We start from the raw sequence: 24,056 nt of genomic DNA, 5'->3' as shown, positions 1-24,056 counted from the left end.
GATTTGAAGTATTCCTTTTAGAAATGAGCAAGAGTATTCAAGCTACCCTGGTCCATGTCCAGATTTTGTCCTCCACGGCAGCCGGATCAGGGCATTGTTCACTTCTGAGTCGGCAATTTTCTGCCTGGCATCCTTGACGCCTCTTACTAGGCCCCACAACATCAAGATGTCATAGACCTAATAAGAGGCAGAGGTGCCCAGGATATTGGGCAAAAGTGAACACTTCTCTGGTCCAGCTGCCACACAGAACTGAACTGGACACCTGAGCAGAGTAGTTTGAATATTTTTTTTGCTCATCGCTACTTACAATTGATACAAATGAAGACACCATATTTCAGTAGCTTTAGTCCTTTGGAATTGGTTTTAACATTAAGATTTCTTTTTACTCTTTTTTTCTTTAGATATCTGTTCTTTTAAGCATATTGACTCATCTTACGACAGCCTGGAGAATGAACTTAATGATGATGGAGATTCTCCATACAGCGGTCTTCCCACAAGGAGGAGTCATGACAATAGAAGCAGAGATTCAGTTTTGACGCTAAGTGATTGTGACCTGGATCACGTCTCCAATGAAGAGAACCAGACCTTTAGTTCTACTCATGCACAATCTGAGAAAATGTCAGCAATTTCCCACCATCGATCAGTATTACATGAGGCGTCTGAGGAAGACTCTCTATGTTCTAATACTTCTGGGTACTCCTCTACCACCGATGTGAGGCGCCACAGACGTTGCTCAGAACCAGTTATTGGAATCTTGGCATCGAGGTTTAGTCAACTTAATGAGTCCCCACATGAGAACAACACAAGCTGTGATGCTCTTCTGTCTCAGTCAGCTGATGATTATCTCAAGCAGCATCGATATCTTCAAGTTGAAGGCCAAAAACTTATAAACCGTAGTTTGACTTTGGGTATTGATGTTAGTAAAAATGGTAATAGGCAGCCAGGTGACAAAAAATCCACATCCAATAGACTCTTGCCACCCAATGCTTTGAGAATTAACATTTGTTCTCGGACTAGTTGTTCTAGCTTGTCTTCTCCTGGGACATCTCCTTCAGGATCTTCGTTGAGTTCCTTGGACAGCGCTTTTTCTCAGTTCTCAGACTATTCAGTGTTAAACTCGAATGAAGTGCCTTCACATTTGGACTGCACACTGCGGCAACACAAAAAACAAGTAGAACTCAGTCCAGATTTCCTTGGAGAAAATTCCTTTTCTGGATTTGTGGTGGCTGAAGATGGCAAACAGCTTTATAATGGCACTACAATTATTACGGGAAAAGATGGAGTTGAGTTTCCAAATAATAAAGCTTCAGGTAGCGCTCCATCCATTGCATGGATAAAAAACAGCCGATCTGCTGTCAAATATTGGTCTTCAAAAAAGATGGACAAGCAGGAGGACAAAAACAAAATAGAAACTGTCCCTGCCACAAAAATACTGTCATCAACTATACAGGAGATTTCAGAAGGTTCCCTGTTTAGGGAACATATAACTGTGCCAAACTTTGTGTGTGAAGCCAAACACCCCAATAGCGGACTTAGACCTAAAGAGTATAAAGAAGAGGATCCTCAAATTTCCATTTCTAAATATGGCGAGGAAGTAAGTAGTCACAAGCTCTTATCATACACAGGGGACAAGGATGTCCTTGACAGAAATGGGAATGGTGATAATGGGGTGGGTTGTAGCTCATTTATATTCCCAGCTCCTGTCTCCATCAACATCGAAATATCTTCGCACAGCCAAGAGAGCACTCAATCGCCACAAACATTTTTTCTCGGTCACAACATTTCACTGTTTGGTCAGAGAAACCGCAGAAAGTCTACTAACTCTTGTAGCTTGGAGGAGCCCATTCTTCTCAATCCAAGCCTGAAGTCTTCTAGCGAACATTCGATCCTCCAGCCAGATGAGGACCTGTCTCACACAAAGGATGAAACAACCAAAATCTCCCTCAGCAGGGATATCAGCATGCGCGTGGCCAGTTTTAAGAAGAATAAAGTGCTGCCTTCCAATGTGGACACAGGAATTAGGATTGCAAATTGCGACTTGGAGAAACACTTTTGCGTATCTCCGAAGCTAAGCACCAACACTGGAGACTTGTTCTTCCAGTCCGACATATATAAGCAAATTAAAAATCCACAAGAATGTGACAATCCTATCATTAAGGGTGGCAGAGATGATTGGCACACAAAATGTTGCAATGACCCGAAATTTGAAGACATTGACCAAAGATTTTTTGCAGAAGAATCCTATGTATAGGGTTGGGTTAGGAGAACCCAACTGTCCCTCTCTAGTGGTCCTGACATCCCATTTGATATACAATGGTTTTATTCATATATTATGAATCCTTTTTGACTATGGAAAAGTCTTATATATGTCTAATTTATGTGAATGAGTGTAGTGTGTTTTCATGAGAAATTTGCAGTATTTGATTTTGTTAGCGAACGTGTTAAAGTGTACCATTTTATTTTTTTAAGAAAAAGCATTGATACTCATTCCAATGTACGTATGGGAGCACTGTATTTTGTGTTATTCGAATGGAGGATGAAGATTAAGGCTCCCTGTTCACAGGTCTTTTAGTTTAAGTAATGAGGCTTGCATACACATCAAGGTGACCTTTATACCGATCCAAAAATCAGGCTTCCGTGGGAATCACATTCTTAGTTTTTCCTAAAGTGAATTACTACTAGAGTTGGTGCATATCGATTCGCACTTCCCAACCCTTTGGCCACGACTGTGGTCTGTGGCTGCTGGATGGCGGGGAGAGAACCGCCTTTTACCTGACAGCATCCGCAGCTCTTTTTTTGATTAGTCAGCCTGACTCGATGTCATCATTGGGTTTTGTCACACATGTGATGTCGCATTAGGCCGATTAATCAAAAGAAGAGATGTGGATGCTGTCAGAGAAGAGTAGATTCTCCCGCTCCTGTCCAGCAGCCATAGACCACTGTCATGTCCGATGGACTGGGACATGGTGCTACCTTTTAGGCTATGTGCACACACTGTCTTTTTGAGGTGGATTCTGCCATGGAAATCGCCTGAAAAATCAATAAAAAAAATTGAAAAAGAATGAACGACTTGCTATGCAAATGTTCAGGCTCTTGAACGTCTTTTGACTACTTCAGATTTCCAAAAACACCTAGCAGTTAAAAGAAGTGACCTGACCATTCTTCTGGCGTTTTCTGTGTGTACTTTACAATAGAAGCCAATGGGAAGGCTCAAAAGACACCCGAGGAACGACCGGACTTTTTTTGGAGCATTTTGCCACATTTTTGGTTAAAAAATGCTAGCAGATTCTTCATTGTTCAATGGAGTGAAAAAATGACTGGGAAACGACAGTAAAAACACTTTATACAAACTATGGTAAAATCCTCCAAAAAAATGCCAGCGACAAAAAAATATCTGAAAAACGGTCAGGACATGACACAGAAAACACTTTAAGAGAAAAAACTCCAGTTTCCTAAACTGTCTTCTGCTAGAAAAACTTCTCAGGTTCGCCTGAGTTTAAAAGGCGTCATGTGCGCTTATCCCCTAAGAAGAAACTCCAAGTTCCGCTTAGTTTCGACTCCAAAACTCCTTGAAAAACTCTGTGTGCGCATAGCCTTAAGGTATGCTCAGAGTTTTCTGATGTGAATTTTGAAATGAATCCGCGTTAAATACACAATAAAAAAGCTCCATGTGAACATGTCCTTATCATCATGCAGTTTTTAGATCATAAATTCTGTGCTGATTATTTTGCAATATATCTTTATGTAATACATCTTTATAGTGATCGACAATGAGCTCCAAATCCCCTGCAGAAACATAAAGGAAAATTCATTATGAGAGGGAATTTCTGAAGTCAGTTCTGCTTGTGATTGCATTGCCTTGGTGTTATGTGAGGTTTGATAAATCTGTCTCACCTTTAGATTCTGTTTAGAACCGATTTTACACTTTTTACGCCGCCCTCTTTATTGGAGTGAGTTTGCGACTTTTTAAAAAGTTCACAATTCATAAATCTGGCATATGTTATTTACACAGCGAACCATGCCCAGATAACACCCACTTTCTAGAAGAGACAAAAGTAGCATAAATAGCAAAAAGTTATAAACTGTGCAAAAATGGCTGTGGAAAAATTTGCAACTTTCTTATGACACAAAAACGACACAAAACCCTTGATATATCCCCTTCCACCACTACATTAAAGAGTTAAAATACTTTTCTGGAACTTTAACAACAGGTAGAAGATCATCAATATGAGCCGATCTCCTGATTAGCCTTTCCCGCTCAATCACATCTATAGCTGTCATAGAGCGGATGCATACTGCTGGTTTAGGAACTGACCCTGCATGACAAAACTAGCTCCGATCGCTGCTGTTAAACCACTTAAATACAACTGACTAGTGCTATCTAAGTAGCATTCCAGCGCCCATAGTCCCTCCCAACCCCGCAACATGATCAGAAGCATTTAGAAGGCAACCATTACCGTTATGTTTGTACCCCAATGATCCCCAACCTGTAGTTGGGCTTCATAGGAGATCATTGATTTCACTACATATGACAATACATCGGTATTGCATTGTATGTAAGTGAAGAAATGATCACAGGTTCAAGTCCCCTAGAAGTCGAAAAAGTAAAAATGCATACAAATTAAAATTGTGAACATATAAAAAAAAAACAACACATTAAAGTTTGAGTCACCACCATTTTCCCAGTGCAAAAATAAAGAAATTAAAAATTAATGTATTTGGTATTTGGTATCACTATGTCCTCAAAATTACAATTTAGAAAAGTATAATATAAGATGCCAGAATTACCATTTATTGTCACCGCACTCTCCCCTCCCAAAAAAATGCAATAATAAAAATCATCAAAACATTGTTTTTAATTCAGAAATGGTACAAATAAAAGGACAGCTTGGCACACAAGAAAAAAAAAACACACCCTCACAGTGACAATGACGGAAAAATAAAAAGGCTACGGGTCTCAGGAAACGGGACAATTGTTTTATTTTTTTTTTTATAAAGTTGTAATTTATTTATTTTTTTTACCATTAAAGTATAAAACAATCTATACATTTAGTACAGATCTGAAGAATCATGTTGACAGGTCATTTTTACACATACTAATCACTGTAAAAGCATAACCTAAAAAAACAACAGCAGAAATTGCACTTTTTTTAACATATCACTCTAGTTGTCATTTTTTTCATCTTTCACCTGACAGCAGCTCAGCATTTGGGTGGGCTGTCAGTCAGTGCTGGGGGTGCGGTTACTGCCCCTGTTCTCTATACACAAAGCAGAAACTGAGGCCGCAGCGGCGCCGCCCCCATAACTGAAATCCGAACGCTGCCAGGAAGAATAAAGTTAATTTCCTCCCGGCAGCGGTGGTCTAAGTGCGGGCGCTGGGCCGGTTCAGAATGCTATGAACCTGCAGATTAACCCCATATCTGGTACTACAGGTTTTCTCCCATTTACTGGTGAGCTAGAACTTGCAGTACCATTTTCAACCATTAAAGCACCTTTAATCACCTGATTAATGGCAGTGCCGGTATCTCGGACACCTGACAATTAATAAGTCCCTTATGCTGGCTAAAAAAATGCATAAAAGCATATTCCATTATATTGAGTTCAACGTATAATGGCATATAGTGATCTCCCTATAGTGGTGGCTGCAAATCACATTTTTCATCTACATCTACAGTACAGACCAAAAGTTTGGACACACCTTCTCATTTAAAGATTTTTCTGTATTTTCATGACTTTGGAAATTGTACATTCACACTGAAGGCATCAAAACTATGAATTAACACATGTGGAATTATATACTTAACAAAAAAAGTGTGAAACAACTGAAAATATGTCTTATATTTAGGTTCTTCAAAGTAGCCACCTTTTGCTTTGATGACTGCTTTGCACACTCTTGGCATTCTCTTGATGAGCTTCAAGAGGTAGTCACCGGAAATGGTTTTCACTTCACAGGTGTGCCCTGTCAGGTTTAATAAGTGGGATTTCTTGCCTTATAATTGGGGTTGGGACCATCAGTTGTGTTGTGCAGAAGTCTGGTGGATACACAGCTGATAGTCCTACTGAATAGACTGTTAGAATTTGTATTATGGCAAGAAAAAAGCAGCTAAGTAAAGAAAAACTAGTGGCCATCATTACTTTAAGAAATGAAGGTCAGTCAGTCTGAAAAATTGGGCAAACTTTGAAAGTGTCCCCAAGTGCAGTTGCAAAAATCATCAAGTGCTACAAAGAAACTGGCTCATATGAGGACCGCCCCAGGAAAGGAAGACCAAGAGTCACCTCTGCTTCTGAGGATAAGTTTACCCGAGTCACCAGCCTCAGATATCGCCGGTTAACAGCAGCTCAGATTAGAGACCAGGTCAATGCCACACAGAGTTCTAGCAGCAGACACATCTCTACAACAACTGTTAAGAGGAGACTCTGTGCAGCAGGCCTTCATGGTAAAATAGCTGCTAGGAAACCACTGCTAAGGACAGGCAACAAGCAGAAGAGACTTGTTTGGGCTAAAGAACACAAGGAATGGACATTAGACCAGTAGAAATCTGTGCTTTGGTCTGATGAGTTCAAATTTGAGATCTTTGGTTCCAACCACCGTGTCTTTGTGCGACGCAGAAAAGGTGAACGGATGGACTCTACATGCCTGGTTCCCACCGTGAAGCATGGAGGAGGAGGTGTGATGGTGTGGGGGTGCTTTGCTGGTAATACTGTTGGGGATTTATTCAAAATTGAAGGCATACTGAGCCAGCATGGCTACCACAGCATCTTGCAGCGGCATGCTATTCCATCCGGTTTGCGTTTAGTTGGACCATCATTTATTTTTCAACAGGACAATGACCCCAAACACACCTCCAGGCTGTGTAAGGGCTATTTGACCAAGAAGGAGAGTGATGGGGTGCTACGCCAGATGACCTGGCCTCCACAGTCACCAGACCTGAACCCAATCGAGATGGTTTGGGGTGAGCTGGACCGCAGAGTGAAGGTAAAAGGGCCTACAAGTGCTAAGCATCTCTGGGAACTCCTTCAAGATTGTTAGAAGACCATTTCCAGTGACTACCTCTTGAAGCTCATCAAGAGAATGCCAAGAGTGTGCAAAGCAGTCATCAAAGCAAAAGGTGGCTACTTTGAAGAACCTAGAATATAAGACATATTTTCAGTTGTTTCACACTTTTTTGTTAAGTATATAATTCCACATGTGTTAATTCACAGTTTTGATGCCTTCAGTGTGAATGTACAATTTTCATAGTCATGAAAATACAGAAAAATCTTTAAATGAGAAGGTGTGTCCAAACGTTTGGTCTGTACTGTATATAGGGGATTTGGAGTTTTGTATCAGAAAAACGGAGCTCTGGCGGCTGTAGAGATATACTAAAAAAATAAAAAATAATCATCAAAGAATTGTGAATGTAATCAGATTAAATAAACCAAACTGGTACTTAAGGGTGAACATTTACTTTTAGCATACTGTATTGCTCTCTCTGGTCAAGCAAACATTTTTGCTCAATAGTATAGGCGCTCCTAGCGATTTTGCTTCCCCAATTAAATGGGCCTATATTGCATTCCTTTCCTGCAGGCCTCTGTAGCAGAAGCAGGGCCATGCCTATAAGACAAGTTTCCCTACCCTTGGTAGCCCTTTCTTTGCATATAGATCGCTGATCGGTGCACTTACTTTTCAATGGAAAGCCAAGCTGTAACATATACCTGAGCTAGAATTGAACCTGTTTTTCGCTATTACTTTTCCATGTAATATCTCAGCCGTGCAATACTCCTGCGCTCGATGCTCGTGTCCCGAGTGACTGATGTCACATGTCCTCCTATATTTAAAGTAAGAATCTCATCCGCTTCACGAGTTTGTACAGATCGTCCTGTCGTCATTTCCATTATTATGCTATTATTAAAAGATGTGTATTTTTGTACCTGCGGAAAATGCTGCTAACTTTATATGGTTTGTTCATCGGTTTGTTATGACACTGATAATATTGTAAATGTATATTCTATTGTATGGAGTAATAAAGCCATTGTAACAAATACTCTGCTAGGGAAGGACTGGCGAGGACTTTCTTCTGAACATAATTATTAATGATGAGCGGGCATGCTCGCCACTGCTCGATACTCGATCGGGCATCGGGGTGCTTGGGTACGCTTGGTACTCGATCGAGTATCATGGGTGCTTGAGCGCCATGCTCAAGTCCCAGCTCCGCATGTTTTGCACCTGTTAGACAGCCAATAAACATGAGGGGATTGCCAGCCATATATGGTAATGCCGTAGCCATGTTGACAACTGGCATTACTGTGATTGGACGGCCGCATCACGTCATCGGGTCTTATATAAGACCCGGTGACGCAATGTTCGGCATGCTCTCCTCTGGAAGCAGTTCAGGGAGAGTTGTTATAGGACGGAGAACTTATTTTAGAGCAAGCATATAGGCAGTGTTTATTATTACTATTGCAGCACTTGTATAACGCCGGTGCACCATTAAAGCAAAAGTTCTTTCAGGGCTACATACTGTCCTTTCTCTAGTAAAACCACTGTTACCTGCATTCAGTGTAGGGATAGCTGGTGAAGAAGGGATAGTTTTGAATTAAAGGCATATAGGCAGGGTTTATTGCCTTACCGACTGTCTATCTGTATACTGCTGTTGCAACATAAAAGTCCTCTTTTCAGGGCTACATACTGTCCTTTCCCTATTAATACCGGAAAGTTTGCAGTCATATATTATATACCTAATTTAGAATGCTCAAGGCATGTGGCAAGGGACGCGGAAGTGGACGTGCTGCTAATGGTGCATGCAGAGGCCGAGACCGTGGGTCAAATGAAACTGTGCCTGATGCGGGAGCACAACAAACACGCTAATCGACGAGACCTAGCTTCCTGTCCCACTTTGCATGGTGGCGCAGGACACCACTCTTGAATTCAGAACAGTACGAACAGATGGTTTGTTGAATGGCAGATAATGTTTCCAGTATGTCTCTCAGCACCACCCAGTCTTCTACACGTCTTACTAGCCAAGAGTCTGGACCACATATCCTCTCCCTGATCGTCCTTCCTTCCATCATGGTGAGTCCCAGGAGACAAGTGATACCACACTCAGACACTCTGAGGAGCTCTTTACTTCTCCATTTATTGATTATGGCCTCTCGCCATGCACGTTTGAAGAGGGACATGAGGAGCTCATGTGTAGTGATACCCAAATATTTTAACAGCCACGTTAAGAAGAAGACTACAGTGGAGAATGGCAATTAGTGTCTCAGTAGGTAGATGATAATGAGACACAATTGCCAACAAGTGATGTTGTTAAGTCAACAAGTCAGGAGGACCAGAGTGCGAAAGTAGAAGACGAGGTGGTGGATGATGAAGTCACTGACCCAACCTGGGAAGGTGCCATGCAGAGCGAGGCCAGCAGTGCAGAGGGGGAGGGATCTACAGCATCGCAACAGGCAGGAAGAGTCAGTGGGGTGGTCAGAGGGAGAAGGTGGGTAACTGTTACCCAGAGCACCAACATGCGGCAATTTCCCAGGTCAAGAGTTAGGTGTTCCCCAGTCTGGCGTTTTTTAAAGAAAATGCAGACAAAAGAACTGTCATTTGCAACCTGTGCTGTACCAAAATCAGCAGGGGCCTGACCACTACCAGCCTGATCACTAGCATGCTCAGTCACATGTCATCAAAGCACCCAACTAGGTGGGCCAAACATCTGTGTCCACAATAAGTGTCTGCAGGTGACACCACTACCTCTTCCCCTGTGCTATGTGCCAGCCAATCCCTTGTCCAGGATGCAGGCACGGATGCCTCCCGCCCTGCACCTGTCGTTGCACATTTGCAAGCACCATCAGCAACTATGTCCAATTATTTGTCCCAGCACATTGTTCAGATGTCCCTACCTCAGGCATTGGAATGCAAATGGAAATACCCAGCCACCAACCCACTTGCCCAAACACTAAACTGGCACATTTCCAGGCTGCTTGACTTGGAAATGTTGCCGTTTAGACTTGTGGACTCTGAGGATTTCCAAAACCTCATATCGGCGGCTGTCCCTCAGTACTCGGTCCTCAGCCGCCACTATTTTTCCCGGCGTGCCATTCCCTCCTTACACCAGCACGTGTCCCAGAACATCACCCATGCCCTGACCAACTCAGTTACTGGGAACGGCCACTTAACGACTGACAAGTGCTTGTGTGCAGGAATACTACATTTCCCTGACGACACACTGGGTGAACCTTGTGGAGGCTGGGACCAAGTCGGACCCTGGGACGACACATGTGCTATTGACGTCAAGGATGGCAGGCCCTAGCCTATCAGGGTTTCCTCCACCTCCTACACCAGTTCCTGCACCCCCTTCATCTCTTCATCCTCTATTTCTGAACTGTCATCTCGGAGCAAGTCATCCATATCAGTAGCAAGCTGGAAGCACTGCAGCACTGCCTCAGTGAAGAGGCAACAGATAACAGACCAGACAGATCTGTGGTTCTCGTCGCTTAACCTACAACCAGGCATGATCGTATGTGATAATGGCTGTAATCTGGTGGCGGTTCTGAAGCTTGGCAATCTCGCACATGTACCATGCCTGTCCCGCTTACTTATCTTAGTGGTTTAGCGGTTTCTGAAAACCTACCCAGATTTGCCTGAGCTACTTGTGAAGATATGCCGCATTTCCGCAAGTCAGCTACAGCTGCTGCTGGTCTGGCAGTGCTGCAGAAGCGCTGTCAACTGCCAGCTCACCAACTGGTGTGCAACGTGACCACATTCTGGATCTCCACATTGCATACAGTCATGGCCAACAGTGTTGGCAACCTTGAAATTGTTCCAGAAAATTAAGTATTTCTCCCAAAAAACATGTTACAATTACACATGTTTTGTTTAACGCATGTTTATTTCCTTTGTGATCATTGGAACAACACAAAAATAGAGAAAAAAAAGGCAAATTGGACATCATTTCACAAACAAGTCCAAAATGGGCTGGACAAAATTGTTGGCACCTTTCCAAAATTGTGGGTAAAGAATTTTTGTTTCCAGCATGTGATGCTTGTTCAAGCTCTCCTTTGGCAAGTAACAGGTGTGGGAAATATGAAAATCACACTTGATACCAGATAAAAAGGGGAGAAGCTAACTCAATCTTTGCATTGTGTGTCTGTGTGTGTCACATTAAGCATTGAGAATAGAAAGAGGAGAAGTTGAAAAATATCAACAGTCTCAAGGTTACAAGCCCATCTCCAGAGATCTTCATGTTCTTCTGTCCACAGTGCGCAACATATTTAAAATGTTTACAACCCAAGGACATTGTAGCTAATCTCCCCAGATGTGGACGGCAGAGAAAAATTGGTGAAAGATTACAACGCAGGATAGTTCGGACAGTGGATAAGTGGCCCCAATTAAGTTCCAAAGAAATTCAAGCTGTCCTGCAGACTCAAGGTGCATCAGTGTCAGTGTGACATATTCTTCCACATTTAAATTAAATGAAATTTTATGGCAGGAGACCCAGGAGGACCCCACTGCTGACACAAAGAAGTAAAAAAAAAGCTAGACTGCAGTTTGCCAAAATGTACATGAGTAGGACAAAATCCTTCTGGGAAAGCGTCTTGTGGACAGATGAAACCAAGATAGAGCTTTTTGGAAAAGCACATCATTCTACTGTTTACCGAAAACGGAATGAGGCCTACAAAGAAAAGAACACAGTACCAGTAGTCAAATATGGTGGAGGTTCAAAGAAGTTTTGGGGGGTTGTTTTGTTGCCTCTGGCACTGGGTGCCTTGACTGTGTGCACGGCATCATGAAATCTGAAGATTACCAAAGGATTTTGGGTCGTAATGTAGTGCCCAATGTCAGAAAGCTGGGTTTGCAAACAAGGTCATGGGTGCTCCAGCAGGACAATGACCCCAAATATACTTCAAGAAGCACCGAAAAATGGATGTAAACAAAGTGCTGGAGAGTTCTGAAATTCCCAGCAATGATACTACCCAGCCCAGGTGATACTACCCAGCCCAGCCTCAACTCACCTTCTCAGTGCAGGTTGGGTGATAATGAGGAGGAGGAACAGGAGATGGTTGCCTGAGGGTATTAAAAACCAGCTTCATCCTGTTAGTTCAGTGTGGATGGGCTGAAGAGGAGGAGACTGAGGAGGAGGAGATGGAGAGTCATCCTCCTGGTGGGGACAGGGAAGTCTTGCCTGTTTAGAGTCTGGCACACATGGTGGACTTTATGGCCACGCTGCCTTTCCTGTGACCCTTACGTTATACGTATTTTGGCCAACACTGATTACTGGTTGTTCATCCTTCTCAACCCACGCTAGAAGGAGAGTTTTACATCTCTCCTTCCTGTGGCAGAGAGGGCTCGAAAAATGGTGCAATACCAGAAGGCCCTAGTAGACTAATTAGTATAAAAATTTCCATCTGACAACGCTGGCGGTAGAGGTCATAGATCCTTTGGCAACCAAGAAGGATAGACAAGGGAGACACACACCAAATTCATCAGAGGCAGGGGAACACTATCCAAGGTCTGGGAGAGTTTCATTAGATCCTCCCACCGACCAGGCCCTGATGCTCGGGGTACTTTGACAAGGAGGGAATAGTTTTGGAAGATGGTGAAGGCGTACCTAGCAGATCATACAAGCATCCTCTGTGATTCCTCTGTGCCATACAACTATTGGTTATCCAAGCTGGACACGTGGCATGAAATGTCCCTCTATGCCTTGGAGGTGCTGGCCTGCCCTGCCACTAGCGTTTTGTCAGAGCAGGTTTTTCAGTGCGGCTGGGGGCATAATAACTGATAGGCACATCAGTCTGTCAACCGAAAATACTGACAGGCTGACTCTCATCAAAATGAACAAGGGCTGGATTGGTCCAGACTTCTCAACCCCAATGGATGACAGCAGCGGAACGTAAAACCAATTCAAATGTTCCTTTTTTTTCTGGTGTGTTCCCATGCACCCCTTCCTACACACGAAAGGGTATATGGTTCATGGTTTCTTCTTTTTCCTGTCCTCTTTCTCCTCCACCATTTTAACAGGGTCATCAGGCGACCCTTGCTCCAAATTTTTAGAGGGTCATCATGCGGCTCTCGCTCCAATTTTTTACAGGATCATCATGCGCCCCTCATTCCAAATTTTTACAGGGTCATCATCCAAGACGCATACAAAACTGAACGTGGGAATATAGCCTTAGAAATCCAAGAAGTGTACATAGGTAGACATACTGTAGATATTACATGGCAAGATAATGCAAATATTACATTTAATTACATACAATCTGTATAAATCCATAGGCAAATTATAAAGTCATTTATTCACATACACATGGATGATGCATTTTTCATGTAAAATGCTAGGCTTTGTTCTTCATGCACATCAATGACATAATTGTCAGTTCACTAGAGATGAACAGATTTATCCACGAAGGATCGAGTTTGAATAGAATTTTCTGAAATTTTCAGTTTTAAAATCCAGGAAAAAACGTGCCTGGCACCATTTCCCACGCTACTGAAGAATCAGAGAGCAGGCAAACGTCATTTTTTGTTGCCACTCAGGCCTCCCTATAATGACCTGCAGCTGTGACATCTAGCGGATTATCACACCTTGTAACATGGTGGTGAGTTACCTGGGCCATCACATATCAACAGTTCCCAAGGGAGCACAGTTTGTATGGCAGAGTCAATTTCCATCTCCAGAGTCACTGGGTAAGTCTCTCCCGTTTAGAGTGTAAGATCTTATGGTCAGTGGAGTCTTCTCTCTCCTGTAGAGTGTAAGCTCTAAAGGTCAGTGGTGTCCTCTCTCTCTCTTTCTCCTGTAGAGTGTAATCTCTTATGGTCAGCGGGGTCTTCTCTCTCTCTCCTGTAGAGTGTAAGCTCTCATGGTCAGTGGTGTCCTCTCTTTCTCCTGTAGAGTCTAATCTCTTATGGTCCGCGTGGTCCTCTCTCTCTCTCCCGTAGAGTGTAAGCTCTTATGGTCAGCAGAGTCCTCTCTCTCTTCTGTAAAGTGTAAGCTCTTATGGTCAGTTGGGTTTTCTCTGTCTCCCTTACGTATATTTTTTGAGTAATTACAAGCTTCCCAGTATTGAGATCTGCTCAAATTTACATATTCGTTGCAATTAATATTTTTAAGGAAAATTTGGCGAATTCAAATGTCAAAAGATTGATTCATCTATACAGTTCACCAATTGTCCTTCTTTGTACAAATTTTAGTAGATAATAAGCAGTATACTGATAAATATGATTAGTTTATCACCATTTTCATAAAGTTTAGTTCATGTATCCTACTACAATCTAGATGGCTTTATTTTAGCCTGTGATCAGAAACAAAAAGCTACATTCTGAAAACTCTTCAAAACTTTCTACCCAAAGAGCCCAGCATAGTCATATGGATCGGTGCCACTTAATGAGCCACGCAGTCATTGTTACAGCTGGTTTGCATGTAATTGTGGAAGGTCAGGTTGGAAAATGCCTGTTTCTGACTGAGTATAAGTAGTAGGAATAAGGCTTAAATACCGTCTGTCTTGAAGACTTTGAAAAGGTCTCTTTTGTAGCGAGCGGTAGAATAATGGGCTGCACATGTTTCTACTGAAGACACATATGAGGATTAAGCTAAGTAATATCTCCTGATTCTAAGTTCCCCATTCATTCCTATTATACAACAGTGCACAATACATTATCTTCAATGAGTCATGAGGTCTGGACAGGCAAACAATGAGGCCTGAAGGAAATGAAGGCATATGACATTTACTGGAAAATTAGAACATATGTTCAAAATTATACACAGCTTCTTTGGATATCACCAGTGGCCCTCATCAGTTTGACTGGTAGCTCCTATGGATTGTTAGGAAACATTGCTTCTTCCTATGTGAAATTCTTGCAAATATCATTTAAGTTCCTGATACATCATGACTACTGGCGGACAGGCCATATGTGTAGGGGCATATGGGCCCTGTAGGCAAAAGGGCTCACCACCATAAAGCTAGGTTCACATGACCGTAATATTAGGTCTGAGTGGTGTCAGTGAAAAAAAACTGATAGTACTCGGACCAAATTTTTCAATGAGTCCGAATGTCCGCGAGTAAAAAATCGCAGCATGAACTATTCTTCTCTTCTGTATTTCAGTTGAGACTCTACAACTCAACACTCAATTCTATGGGAGCACAAAAAATTGGATCCCATGCGGATCATCCCTATAGCATCTGATTTTACGGATAAATTGCTATTATTAACATAGGAAACTGTATTTTAACTGTAAATTTTAATAACCGCTGCTGAATAAAAACGGATGCCATAGAGATGTCAAAACAGATGATAAATTGTCCATTTTTCTCTATGAGAATCGGACGATTTTTTTATAGGATGGTGTGAACTTGGTCTAAGAGAACTGGGTTTCCTGCTGTGAAATAGATTGCTCACTACTTAAAGGATTATTCAAAAAATAAATAAAAAAATAAATAGGCTATAACTTGTTGATCCCTTAAAGCCTGATGTTGGGATCCTCAGAAATCCTGATATCAAGATTTTGGAACCCCAATAACGAAGCCGTAAGCCTGTCCTGAATGGAGCCGAATTGAGCATGCTCAGCCTCTGCTCCATTCATTGTCTCTTGGACTGCAAAAATAGCTGAACGCTGCACTTGACTATCCCATAGACATTTACTACAGCAGAGGCCTCATATGCGCAACTTGACTCCATTCAGGACGGGTCTACAGCTCTGTTCTCGGGAGTTTCCAAGCCTCAATTTCATGATTACTGGGGGTCCCCATGTTAGGACTTTTAGCGCTCAGCAAGATATCCCCTATTCAAGTTAACGTTTTAAAGGGGTTGCCCATTAATTGAACCAATTCTCAATCACTATGTTTCCTAGTCGCCTAGTATAATTATAGCAGCTAAACTGCGGGCGCCTTTCCAGCAATGTCGGCACTGGCTCTCCTGAGGCTCGCATAACTTTGTTATGTTACCAATGGTTGAGTAGTCCTAAAGGAGAAAAATTGTGGTGCTATCTAAGCGTAGTAAGGTTTGATCAAATGGAAAGGTGAGTTATAAAGAAAATTGCTCACCTGATGTGGTTGTGCAATCAGAGGCACAAATCCCGTTTGAGTATGGATGATATTGCAAGAGACTGCCGCCGACCTGGTGGGGTGGGAATGGACTCCTTGCAAGGATTTCCACGCAGCATGAATACCAAGGTAGAAAGCCAGGGAGTGGCGCTGTCTTTGCCACCAAGTTGATTCAAGCTGTGTGCCCACGATGAGGATTTAATGTGTTTCCGCGGCGGCATTTCCGCCGCGAAAACGCTTTAAAAACGCTTGCTAAGTTGTCTGCCATGTTTACCAATGATAATCCACATGTGCTGTGCACATGCTGCGGAAATTTCCGCTGCAGATTATTATTGTGGAAAAATCCACAGCACAACCATTTCTTGTGCGTAATCGCGGCGAAATCACCACCATTGACTTGCCTTGAACCGCATAACATCCACATGTATACATGTAAGCATGCGGATGTTATGCTTCAATGCATGGATGGTATCCGGGTCTGGAGAAGAGAAGACTCTCCTCCAGACCTGGGTACCATTAGTAAAAAAAGAATTAAAACATAAAATATAAAAAAAAACATTATACTTACCTCTCTGGCAGCCCTCAGTCTCCTCTCCAGTGGCGTCCTCTATCCTCGGAGTCCTGCGGTGTTCTGAAAGGACCTACGGTGGCGTCAATTAGTCATGTGATGGTCACGCGACCGCTGATGTCAGCGGTCGCGTGACCTGTTAGCTGACTAAATGACGTCACCGTAGGTCCTTTCAGAACACCGCAGGATGCCGAGGACAGAGGACGCCACTAGAGAGGAGACTGGGGGCCGCCAGAGAGGTAAGTATAATTTTTTTATTTTTTACGCTTTAATTTCTTTTTTTTTTTACTATTGATGCTGCATTTAAAGCAGCATAAGTAGGTCACACAATATAAATCCATGCTAGTTGTCAAGCACTTTTCCAAGTGATGCTCAAAATCGCTTGGAAACATTCATAAAAAAACGCATGCGAAAATGCAAGCAAAAATGCTTAAAAAACGCTTCTCCCTGGCAGAAAAAAACGCATGTACAATCCGCATGTACAATCCGCATGTACAATCCGCATGCGTTTTTTTCTGCCAGGGAGATGCAGAAACGCTCAGGAAAAATCCGCATCAATTCAGCATCGTGGGCACATAGCCTCAAAGTGAAAAACTTCAGGTTGCTTGAATAAGAAATTTATTTGCACTAGTATAAAACAATAAAAACCTATATACACAACGAGTTTCAGCAGCTTATAGTATTCTTCAGGTGTCACCTGAAGCCGACTGTAAGCAGCCGTTATCTAGACACTTCGAAAGCAAATTCCCCAATTTCTACACTTCGCAGCTGAATACAGATGTGCACCCACCATTAATATATAAATAGTTATTATACAACCCACCATTCCAAATATAAATTGTAATTCACTACTGCGCCCCCACTAACTATAAATAGCCACTTTCCCCACCCAATAAATATATAAATTAATTTGCACCTGTACTCTTTCCCCCAATTCATTACCAGTCACTCTCCTGCATCCTTAAATCCCCCGCTCCTCTACCCCAATTCATTATGTCATGCCCTCTCTCTCTTCTACCCCACCCTCAATTTATCATCATTTGCTCCCCCCACCTCCCATTAATCATTTTGTTCCCCACCTCAATACATCATCACCCACTCCAAGCCCATTTAATTCATTTTATAAAAAAAAAAAGAGTTTTTCAACACTTACTTCTCACCATCCCCTGCAGGCGCAGCTCGCTCCACTACTGGTGAGTGGTGTGCATACATGCCGATGCGTACACAATGACGTCATTGCATACACGCCGTCACCCGTGCATCACAAAAAAGGCAGAAGGACTCCGCAGCACCAGGAAGGCCCTTAGTGCCGAGATGTGCACCTATGGCGGCGCGCCGGTCCACGATACTTTATCGTACCCTGGGTCTCGGTGAATATAAGCACAAGAGGAGTGTACCTCTGTACTTCTGCTCCATACAGCAGTAAGGACAGTAATGCTCTGATGGAGGCCCTGAGTACAGTACCTGCAGTTTGGGGTAAAATCACTTTCTGGGAGTTATAGCTGTCACCAATGATATCTCACTCACATTACTGCAGCTTCGCTTTCCTCTTCCAGGGAAAATAGCGAGGCCACAAACTCTCCACCTCCCTTGCGGAACTCACATTTACATTATGGGTGTTTGGCTTGCAACCTAGCTTCTGACTTTCTTTTTAGAATCCTACACCCTCTTAATATGTTTTCACTCCTGGCTCCCCAATTATTTTCAACAAATCATGTCTTTTTAATGCCCAAGTGGTTCCTACAAACAGTAAGAATAAAAACAGATATAAAATGGTGTTCTGCTGCTAGGATTCCCTCGGAACAGCTGTAATGAGCTGAGGGATCTGGCATCAAGAGTTGACGTCCCATGCAGTGAAACCTCAGGATAAAAGACGTTTTGCGCAGTGTGCATTGAAATCAATGGTTTGCATGTGGTATAGTCAAATACATTGGGTCCCCAAGAAGTAGGTCTCAAATGATGGAATCCCCTGTATTAGCGCAGGATCTCTGTATATTATACAGCAGGAAGAGTTGAACAGACTGGTAAACAGAAATAGACTTGTGTGCAAAATTCAGCTTTTGTATAATTAAGTGACTTAAGTCCCAGCTTATTGGAAACTTCAGCGGAGTACCAAGATGGCAGGAACAGGGGCCTTCAAGTATCCCATCTACGCTTCACAACAGTGTCTCATGGGGCCGATGTGAGACTGAGCACGTGAGCGCCGGCAACTGCTCCATTTCAATTCTACTGTCAGATATAAACAGCGGCATCTAAATGGTTAATAGCAGCAATTGGCGCTCAGCTCCATCACGGGCTGTTAGACACAAATACTGGCTATGTAACATAGCCGTCATTTACCGCATGTGGAGAAAGCTAAGCTCCCGAGCCCTCTCCAAAAACAGGCACTGTAGCAATGACATACCTGTGCATCATTTTGCATTAAGAGATTAAAGGCAATCTGTCATCAAAAAATATCCTATTGTTTAAATTAGTTTTTTTTGTTTCATATACATATTTTTTATCCCAATCTGTATTAAAAATTAAAATCTTGCTGTTTTCACACCGTCCCCTGGGGCTATTTTAGACTTTGACTTCCTGTTGTTTCAGTAGACAGCAAACGCACATTAGCCACAATAGACTGATCTGACCCTATGCTTTGAATTGAAGCTCCTAAGAAGTGTGTGCAAATGTAATTGTGAAGGGAGAAGGAGCACATTCAGGTATGAAATCACTTATTGTGATTGGTGGATCCTTTGTTATCAACTGTGTATAGAAGTGTTTCCCGTCATTGCAATCCTGCCTTTAATGATAAGGAGACTGCTGAAAACTCTACATGAAGTACGAGTCTAAAATAGCCCAGATGGCCAGTGTGAAAATTGCAAGATTACCAATTTTTTAACAAAGATTAATCAATTTGCCAAAATTAAAAAAAGAGGTTTTCTTCTTTATCTCGAGAAATAACGCCATGTACTGTATGTGCATGGGCTGTTGTCTGGTGTTGCAGTCCCGAATGGTTCACTTTGGGATAGATGAGTGGTTAGACCAGGCAGAGCACAGGTAAGAGAGAGTTGATGTTTGTAGGAAAAAGGAGCAGAAAATTGATTTCTAATCCTGTACAACTCCTTTCACATTGACTTGGAGTGCACTAGGTGTAAAGGTAATTGACAGATTTACAGCGTCAGGTTTCTGACCTTAATGTTTCTTTCCTCTATAACAAGCTTTATGTAATCAAAACCCCCTAGGATACCCCCGTATGACAATGAATATAGTAAACCGAAATATTGCATAAGTGGGTCAAATCCTTATGCAATGATGTAATTCCTCTTTAGCAGGCGCTGAAATGCAATTCAATGAGTGGTGACTGGACTCACGACTACAACAGAAATAATAGGGGTTATTTGTTAGGTCTGAGCTCAGGTAGCTGTAACGTAAGTCATGGGCCCCCAACTAAAAAATATACATCACCAACCTCCCATAGGAGCAAAAAAGAAACAACATGATAGAAAATATACTCCATCTATTCACGTTGTAAGGCCACATTCACACGTTCAGTATTTGGTCAGTATTTCCCATCAGTATTTGTAAGCTAAAATTAGGAGTGGAACAATCAGAGGAAGAGTATAATCGAAACACGTCACCATTTCTGCGTTTTTTACCCACTCCTGGTTTTGGTTTAGAAATACTGATGTAACTGATGATACTGACCAGATACTGAACGTGTGAACGTGGACTTACATGTGAAATACTCACATCGTGCTCAGGAGGACAAACAGCAGCAGAACCGCTTTCGCTACATGGTATCATCTCTGTAAAAAAGAGATTCCCAGCAACAGATAAGGATTTCTAAACAGATTTTATGCTTTTATCAGTTGTCTGTGTTACATGCATTTTTTTCACTTGGTAATGATTCATCTTTGTTAAAAAAAATTAGTAATCTTGCAATTTTCACACTGGCCATTTAGACTATTTTAGACACATACCTCATGTCCTTTAAGAAAGAATTTTCAGCAGGTTCCTTATCATCACAGGCAGGATTATATGGTTTTTGATTTTTTTGTCATCACTGTCCCCAATCTCATGTTTTTCTTGTCCTGATCTGGCTGTAAATCACTACAATGACACGCTCAGAAGCACCCTAGACCAAGTAGCGCCCCCTACCTTCAGAACGTCCAGACACAAAGTAAAACAGCCCTGGCTCATACCGCAAACTTGATTTCGCCAGCGATTCTCTAGGAGTGCCGAACGCCTATGGAGGAATAACTCGCACATCAGAAAACTTTATGCACTATAAATTTATGTTAAGAACCTATAACTCTGCCCTTCACCTCACCAAACAGACCTACTTCACCACTCTGATCTGTTCACTATCCAACAACCCAAAAAAACTCTTTGACACCTTTCACTCCCTCCTCAGTCTTAAAGTGCAGGCCCCTATCACGGACATTTGTGCTGAGGACCTGGCCTCCTACTTCACAGAGAAAAAAGAGAATATCTGTCAGGAAATCAGCTCCCAGCCACCAAGTGCGGTGACTCCCATCCCTCCCCACATCCCCTCTGGCTCACTCTCGACATTTGACCCAGTCACAGAAGTCTCCAGGCTCCTCTCTTCTTCTCATCCTACTACATGCACTACTGACCCCATCCCCTCACACCTACTCCAGACTCTCTCTCCAGTTGTCACTACTCACCCAACTAAAATCTTTAATCTCGCCTTCTCTTCTGGTATCTTCCCCTACTCCTTCACAGACTCTATCATTACTCCATTATTAAAAAACCCTCTCTTGATCCATTCTGCACAAATAACTACAGACCAGTCTCTAATCTCCCCTTCATCTCTAAACTCTTGCAGCGCCTGGTCTACTCCAGCCTTACCCGTTACCTCTCCACTCACTCTCTTCTAGATCCATCACAGTCTGGCTTCTGCCCCCTACATTCTACAGAAACTGCACTCAAAGTGACCAATGACCTTTTAACAGCAAAGCGTAACAGTGGCTATTCTCTGCTCATTCTTCTTGACCTCTCTGGAGCCTTCGACATTGTTGACCACCATCTCCTACTCTCTTTACTCCACTCAATCGGCATAAAGGACACTGTTCTCTCCTGGTTCTCCTCCTATCTTTCTGACCGCTCCTTCAGTGTATCGTTCGCTGGCTACACTTCTTCTCTTCCTCTCACTATTGGGGTCCCTCAGGGTTCAGTCATTGGCCCTCTTCTCTTCTCTCTCTACCTGGCCCCAATTGGACAGACCATCAGCAAATTTGGTTTTCAGTACCATCTTTATGCTGATGACACACAACTGTACACTTCATCCCCAGACCTTAGCCCCTCTGTACTACAGAACACCAGTGACTGTCTATCCGCAATTTCCAACACCATGTCCGCTCTCTATCTGAAACTCAAACTTTCCAAAACTGAACTTCTTCTGCAACCCGTGTCTACTTAACTCCCTAAATCTGAAATCTCCCTCTCTGTGTGTGGCACAACAATAACGCAGAGCCAGCAGACGGGCTGTCTGGGTGTTATGTTTGACACCAATCTTCCCTTGCAGAGGTTGCTATTGCACTGGGCCCTGGAGCCTATGGGGCCCAAAAAGTCTCTTTGACCTATATAAAAAGACCAATGCTATTTTAGACTTGCAATAATTGGGGGCCCCGTTGGAACTTTTGCAGTGGGGCCTATGAGCTTCAAGTTACGCCATTGTTGGTAATCCTGGCAGTCGGACTTCCATGAAACAGAAAGTGATGGTACAACCTAGTGATATGCCATCATTTTCAACAGCTAGTATCGTGTACATGTCCTTTCAAACTAAACCTGTAAAAAAGCTAAGTTTTGCTGTCCTCAGAAGGTAAAACTGCTTTTTTTATGCCAATACCAATCATACAAAAAATGTGGAAAACATCAAAAAATATCAGTCAGCAAATCAAAAGTACAAAAAAAGGAAATGCAAGAGAAAGAAATATCAGAAAATGCGAAAAGTTAGGCAGCGACCATGGACCTCTTGAGGTTGTCAGTCACACATGATGGTAGCACAGTCGTTAATCATGAGACCCAATTCCATCCTGCCAGCTCCAGCAGCCTGATCCTTCCTGAGGTCCAGGGGTCCTGTCTATGTCATTGCTAAATGAATCCATAAAATCACAATATGACCAAGGTACATCTCATGAAACCCACATTAATCAGATAGCTTTAGGGTCATGGTGTAGGAGCTATGTTTTACTTCCATGGTTGTGTGCCCTTGTTGGGTTGTTGTTGTTGGTAGGTTTCGTCTTGGCTTGAAAACAAATCTTTCTTATTGAACAGCATCTCTGATAATGAGGTCTCCGGGGGAGCAGGGACGGTGGCTTTGTCATTGGAGCTCTGTGGTAAGCAGAGCAAAACTAATTGTTTTTTTGGAAGGAACATGATGAAGAGCGCAGTGCTCGGCCCCATCTGCATAATGAAATGCAATGTTTGTTTTTAAATCCGCTGCTTTATATACATGAAATAATAAGAGTGTGATTGACGCTTTAGATAAAATACTTGCAGCAATGTTATGACAAGTGACTCCGATGTTCTCTCACGCGCTACATAATGAATTCTAATTGAATTGAAATAAAATGATGCTATAGCAAAGTCATTTACTTCACCAGCTTGTCAATTAAGGTAATGATGAGCAGCATGTGAGACCGTTGGGGGCAAGAATACAGAAAAGCTGATTTACCTTGTCCACAGTGCAACATTAAAGGGGTCGTCCACTACTGCACAACTCCAGCTTAATCAATTCAGGACCCGGTTGAGGTGAGTATCCACTGTTGTTATTTTAACTTGGGTCCTGAATCTATTAAGTTGGGGTTATCCAATAGTGAACAAACATTAAAAGAGAATATATCACCAGATTTTTGCTGCTCCATCTGAGAGCAGCATTTTGTAGGGGCTGAAACTCTGATTCTAGGGTGTCAGAGAAAATATTAAGAATTTCTCTCTCCCCCCAAACCTCTCTCCCCCCTTCCCTATGTAAGGTGCCCCAGCGAGGTAGTCGTGGGCGAGCTGTAGCCCCCTCTCGCTATGGCACCCTACAGACAATACGTGTCCTCTCTCTGAAGTGTGGCTGTGTATGTAGTGCTCTTCACTTACTTCACGCCATCCGATCGCGGCTGTCTCCAGGCAATTTTCTTCTGGGACCAGGGCAGCAATAATTTCAGAGGACACGAGGTTCTTAACCAGAACTTGGACTTTACTTGGGGAAGAGGAATATTTACAGTATTTACAGTCAGATATAATGGATAAGGCCCGACAGGTAATCATCTCCCTCACAGGCGCCGTTAACTGCTTCAGCCCTGGTTCCCTCTTTAAGTGGAGCATCTCTGTGGCTATAATTCCTGGCCCTAGAGACTCCTCTGTATTAACAGTGAACGGATCCGATATCTCTCCCCCACGTCTTGGCTTGGAGTACTGTTTAGCTTCCTCTGCTGCCTGCAGACCAGAAGTGCCCCGTGTCCTCACTACGCTTTGG

At 42.7% G+C, this 24,056-nt stretch overlaps 1 protein-coding gene across 1 annotated transcript in view; it reads left to right on the top strand.

Moving 5' to 3' along the window:
• ARHGAP20 (Rho GTPase activating protein 20) overlaps window positions 1-3,062 on the top strand; it is a 164,157-nt gene extending 161,095 nt beyond the window's left edge. Inside the window, exon 15 of the mRNA XM_073662442.1 lies at window positions 402-3,062. Within this exon, the coding sequence (XP_073518543.1) occupies window positions 402-2,251 (1,850 nt within the window). The 3' untranslated portion in view covers window positions 2,252-3,062. The remainder of the gene's footprint in view (window positions 1-401) is intronic.
• The last annotated feature ends 20,994 nt before the right edge of the window (window positions 3,063-24,056 follow it).

Source organism: Phyllobates terribilis, unplaced genomic scaffold, assembly GCF_046119375.1.
Source record: "Phyllobates terribilis strain yellow unplaced genomic scaffold, ASM4611937v1 Scaffold_2__4_contigs__length_985480577, whole genome shotgun sequence".
In the NCBI taxonomy this organism is placed as follows: domain Eukaryota; kingdom Metazoa; phylum Chordata; class Amphibia; order Anura; family Dendrobatidae; genus Phyllobates; species Phyllobates terribilis.
The sequence above is the reverse complement of the archived record's forward strand: the minus strand, read 5'-3'. Positions and strand labels throughout refer to the sequence as shown.